The 6,000-nt window shown below is 39.6% G+C and overlaps 1 protein-coding gene across 2 annotated transcripts in view; it reads left to right on the top strand.

Moving 5' to 3' along the window:
* The first annotated feature begins 4,023 nt into the window (after nt 1–4,023).
* The window catches only part of arhgap36 (Rho GTPase activating protein 36), an 84,616-nt gene continuing 82,639 nt past the window's right edge, over nt 4,024–6,000 (top strand). For both annotated transcript variants that reach the window (XM_038730142.1, XM_038730144.1), the window contains exon 1: nt 4,024–4,270. In XM_038730142.1, the coding sequence (XP_038586070.1) occupies nt 4,253–4,270 (18 nt within the window). In that variant the 5' untranslated portion in view covers nt 4,024–4,252. The remainder of the gene's footprint in view (nt 4,271–6,000) is intronic.

The raw sequence follows: 6,000 nt of genomic DNA, 5'->3' as shown, positions 1-6,000 counted from the left end.
TCCTACTGGACACATTTGGATATTTCATGCTGGTTTATTCTAAGCAGATTTTTATATAGAAATACATCCAGGTTATCAGTTTCAGTGTCAAAATGGGGCTGAAATAGAAAAAAAAGCTTCTCCTGTTTTCTCCTAGTCAGGGCCAGATTAATCTGCTATTGTGCTCCAGGACCAAATGCCACCTCTACAAGATGGGGTTTCAAGATTAGGTAAAAGGGCAGGCGGCCCTTATCGTTAATGTTTATATTGTGCCTTAGTGGTGAAGAAGAGGCTACAATACAAATTAGATATATATCCAATAAACACAGACTGAAATATATTAATGAATTTAAAAATAATTTATATTTTGTGTTTATTGTTAATACCATGTTCCAAACTGTTTACAAGCAATTTGATATATGACTTAATATGAGGTGTGTAGGAATGTTTGAGCGAGACATTTTTGGTTAGTACAACATGGGACTTTAGAAGAAGATACATATATATTACACATTTACTTCCACATACAGACTGCATTCATTGTAACTTATTTTAATGAAAATCATAAAGTGATGCATCAGAAAGGTAAATTGTAATGCAATCATCCCAAAATAACTCCTTGATTCAAAGATTGATAGTATGTAACCAGATTATCGTTGCACATGGTTTAGATTACACCTCAGTTTGCATGCATCTGTTACGGTGGGTGTGGGTTGAGCAGGTTGGAGGACCCAAACGCAGGACGCAAGGCAGAGGAGGTGCGGTTAAAAAGGGGGTTTAAGAGGGAAAACAAACAAAAGGCGAGCACACTTACTGACAGAGTGGCTGGTTAACAGAGTCCAAAAACAAGGTGATTCTAACAGAAATCCAAAGGTACAGGGTGACAAGACAAGCAAGGCTGGTTACAGGAAGGCAGAGAGTACACGCACGACAGACTGAGGGGTAACATGGACAATGACCGAACAAGGGCTGAACAGAAAGACCACACATATATATACCAGGGATAACGAGCAGGGCGGGAGCAACACAGGTGATAGACATTAGGCTAACGAGGGAGGCAGAGAGACAGCAGGAAAACAGAGAGGCAGGCAGGCAGAGACAACAGGGGGTAACAGAGAGAACACTTAGACAAGCAGACATGTGGCACAGTGAATAACCAAGAATGCGACAGAGCTAAATAGAACCAGTAAATGAACAAGGGAATACACAAGACTAAACAGGGAACACAAGACCAGAAGTAAACACAAAAGATATTAACTAACCTACAGGACTAGGAACTAACTGAACAAGACTACACAGAGAAACACAGAACCAAAAACAGATTTAAACAGGAATGACATGAACACAAAAACCCACATTCCTAACAGCATCCTGACGAGAGCCTCACGTTGCATCTCTTTACATTAGGAATGCTGTTGTAGCCCCGGGGAAGATGGTTGATATCACAATAATCAGCTGCGCTCACATCCAAGACAGCGAGTCGCTGTTCACTGCAAAACTAACTGTAATTACCGGTCTTCACTTTATGTGTGTGTGTGTTCTTGATTTGCTATCATTGTAAGGACCAATTAGAGTATTTTGCTTTCTGAGGACATTTTTTGCATCTTCTTCAACTGGCAGTTTTAGGGTTAAGGTAAGAACTATATTTAGGTTAGGGGCGGGGTAGGCATTATGGCCCACCAGGGTCTTCATGAGTGTAGCAGTGTGTCTACAAGTCCAAATGTGTGTGTGTGTGTGTGTGTGTGTGCTTGTGTGCATTCAGGTGGGCTATCAAGTCTTCCACAAAGTGTTTCATGTTCCATCTTTGTAATGACATCCTCTCAGTTAATTACATCCTTCCCATCTAGACACACACGCACACACTCTGTTGTATCACTATATTCTTCTTGGGCTCTGGAGCCATCTAGTGTGTGTTTATTGTTAGTGCGACCTTTTGTGGCAAATGTGAAAATTAAACAAACTACACATAAAATCTTCAAAATCATAAATATAACAAACTGATGAGGTGATACCAGCTCTGATCTGGTTGATTTCACATATTAAAACCCTTGCAGTTGTGAAATACTGGTGCAGAAGAAAGAGAGGAGATCGCTCATAAAAAGGATGTTCTAGCCTGAAACAGCGTGAGACATGGGGCTGAATAACTTTGTCTCTGATTAAATTACAAAGGTTTTTGATCTTTAAACAAGCTCATATGTGACAGTATACTCGACCTGCAAAAAACAATATTGTAAAACAAAATTATTTTTGACAATTCCTGTTTCATTTCTCCACTGACAAAGTGAATCCATATTACATTCACTTACTCATTTATTTGTCAGATAATTTCATTCGAAGCAACAAGATATAATCCAAACCACAGAAGACGCAGCAGACGTCGTCATCGTGAATAAGTGACCTAACAGTTTGCAGGTACACGATGTAAAACAAAAGTATTAATAAATATTTACCATACAAAGTTACAAAGCTAAACACGCATGCTATGAATTTAAAGCAGAATTTGAAGCTAATCCACTTATGTATCAATAGTGGCTGAACTGACTCAAGTAATGTACTAAACTGTACTTTATACTTCTACTGCACTACATCTGAGAGGCATGTAATGTACTTTTTACTCCACTACATTTGTCTGACAGTATTAGTTACTAGTTTCTAGCTACCCTTCCTGTCCAGTGAAAACCATGTGTCAAATTTGAATTTGTCTAATACACTGAAGTGTTGCTTTATGGGCTACTGCTTAAAGGTTTTGTGTATGAGATTTGAAACATTGACAGCAAACAACTATTATTTACAGATATAGTGTGGTAATGGCGTCCTGAGCAGAGAATGATATCACACCCTGTGTGGGTCCCTCCGTGTGAAACTCCGATACAACAGATGTTTCTTTTATAATCTAACGCAGTGAATTAAGGATTTATTTTGACCAAACCACAGTTTGTGGTGAGTTTTATTTTGCTCCTGTCAAGTTTGAATGAAGTGAGTTTTATGATGACCTGCGAGGAAAATTATTGTTATTTTCAATGGAACCTGGTGGCAAGCAAGAGAACTACAACGGCTGTTTCTGGTTAAACAAAAAGGATCTTACTGTTGAAAAAGATCTATCTCGGTATGGATCCTTTCCATAATGCTGTAATAAACAAAAAAGTACAGCAACACCAGAAGCCTGTGGACTAACAAGGCCCCCCCCAGTAGCTACAGACCTGCATGAATGTGCAGCATCATTTCAAACAAAATATTTACACATGGTGTAACAATCCCAAATAAAAATTCAGACCTGAGGACCAAACAGGACTTCCAGGGCCTGTGACACAGCTGTTGAGGTTTTAGCATGTTATTATTCACCAGACTTGAATGACAGAGGTCTGACGAGAGCTTTGCTGGTCGTAATGTTAGTCATTGTGAGCCATTTAGTTGAGGTGACTAATCTTTTCCTTCTCTGACTCTGACAAATGGGACTTGCTGCAATAAAAACACTCAACAATATGTAGAATATTAACTCTATCCCACTGACCATGATATTGTACTTTAATGCCTAAGTATTTAAATCTACTTATATATAGATATTAGGTGATTACAACTTCATAATAAAGTGAAGGGGAAGGTTCTCTCATCAGGGCCAAACTACTAAACTCCACTCTTCCTGTTTCTGACAGCAGAGAGCACGCCATGTTATCTACAACACACACACACACACACACAGAGTGGTGGCCGGGGCTAGCACAGGAAGTACTGACAGCAATCTGCAATCAACACAGAGAGACAGAAAGAACAAGTGAGTAACTTGTCCTGCCGCTTTTCTAGTAAGAGGAAAAAAAAAGAAATACAAATGAAGAAGAGAGCAGAAGTAAAGCCAGGGAGGGGTAAAGAAAACCCCCGCACAGAAACAGGAGATTAAATTGCACTGGAAGGGAAAAAAGAGAGGAAGTGGAACCAAAACAGAAAAAGGGAGGGATGAGGGACTGAAGTCATGCTGGGAGGAGGAAGAGGGGAGGGGGGAGGAGTAACGTCAAGTGCAAGAGAGAAGAAAGAGCAGAGAAGAGAGAGAGAGCAGCAGAGGGAGGAGAACCAGTTATAGTCGTAGACAACCTATGACTTCATTGAGGCTTTTATAAACATCCTGATTATTTGGAGTACCTGCGAGGACGAGGAAGGGCCACACACACATACACACTCCTGACTGATGCTCGTGCTGGATGGACCGACGGCGTTCACCTCCACATTGTCTCATCCACCTCCAGCTGTGCACATAGAAGATTGACCTGTGCGACCAGACATGCATTTCTACTATGTGGTGGGTATCACATGGGCCTGCATGTGTTTGTGTGTTCATGTCTTTGCATGTGTATCCATCTCTGTAACTCTGGCTGATTTTGTCGATTTCACATTTTCTAAATCCAATTCAGCCATGAAATGAATGATGAGGGACAAGACATAAAATTAAAAAGAGCAGCATGCTTGTGGTAATTTAAAGGTCTCCGTTACATGTAGTTATTTTATTATCCATGTTTTTATTGCAGTGTCATTAACTCAGTCCAGCTGAGTGAATATTTACTCATATGAATAATTCTTCAACTTTGCTGTTACACCCAAAGACATAAATCACCTTTTTCTTGGCCTGCGAATACTGTGTATGTCCCACTTTGGATCTGGAATCATTTTGTTTGACAGGTTGAACAATAAACATACCACGACAGAAAACCAAAAAATCCAATCAGTTGTTCCTTGGCTCAGTGAATATCTGTCCACCAAACTTGGAAATACGTTTTGGAAGAATGTTGCTGTGTTCCCTTTGGTTCCTTGAAACAGTAACAGATTCTGATTGCAGAAAAGAGGAAAATTTGGACTTTCTGAAGCTTGTAATTCTTCCCCTTTTTGCATCTTAAAGCAGTTAAGTAAAGGAGCATAATCTGAATGTGTAATTGCTTCTGGCTTGAGTTAATTTGATGAGGTTCTTCTTATGGGAAACATCTTTATTTTAAGCTCACTGTTGGAAAGAAAATTTACTTTGATGTATGATGGAAGATCTCTCTTGTGCAGACAATTTATCTTGATTATTTATTTCCAGGTCCTCCAAACTAATGTTCTAAATTTATACTAATCATAACTGTAGTACTGCCTGGTAATACAGCATCCTATAAACTTTCCCTCTCTGTATTTCTTCATTATTTTTAGCTAATTTTGTATTAGTTCCTTGCAGTAACAATACAGTACAAATCATTGTTAGCAAGATAAATGATTACTGATATTTAACATTGCATTCACCCTGTAGCCTGTTAAACCTCACCACAATGTGCATTGACTTAGTGCAGATTAACATTATTAATGGCTCAGCCGCATGTTTTTTATTTAAAGGAAACTCAATAGCAGCAATGCAGAATCACATTTCAGATCACTTGTAAATGTAAATGAAAAGGCAATAAGTCATCCAACTTAAACAACATTGGTCGTTTTAACCAACCTCTAAATACGACTTGTATGAGCGTATGCTACAATAGTGCCCCTACCGGTGGCATTTGTCCGTGCCTTTTGAACTCTGTTTCCCGACCGGACCTACGTTGCGTAAATCATGTACAGAGTGACACAAAGGAGGTGAACCTTATGCGCTAACGGCCGATGTGTGTAGCTGTTCACCTGTCGAAATGCATACAATGACTGCATTGCACCCCTGTGACTATGTCACAAGGTGAAAAGCGGCTGTGTTTGCGTTGTAATTTTGTAAACGCTCCATATTTGTATAGCACCTTTCTAGTATTTTCGACCACTCAAAGCACTTTTACACTACATTCACCATTCATTCACTGAGCCTAAGCGCTAACATTCACTCACACATGAACTTGATTTTTTGCCGGGGATTGAACTGTCAACCTTCTGCTTAACAAGCAACCCGCTCTACCTCCTGAGCCACAGCCAATATGTTCACAACTTGTTTCCAGTGCCTTCAAAGTGGCCAAAAAGTCTGAGAATAAACAAGAACGGTCTAATTCTCTCGGTGTAGAGAAGACACTGCACATTGTGTTCATG

This window comes from Micropterus salmoides, unplaced genomic scaffold (assembly GCF_014851395.1).
Source record: "Micropterus salmoides isolate LMB-PRFRI ecotype aquatic unplaced genomic scaffold, ASM1485139v1 Ms_hic_scaffold_2, whole genome shotgun sequence".
In the NCBI taxonomy this organism is placed as follows: domain Eukaryota; kingdom Metazoa; phylum Chordata; class Actinopteri; order Centrarchiformes; family Centrarchidae; genus Micropterus; species Micropterus salmoides.
The sequence above is the reverse complement of the archived record's forward strand: the minus strand, read 5'-3'. Positions and strand labels throughout refer to the sequence as shown.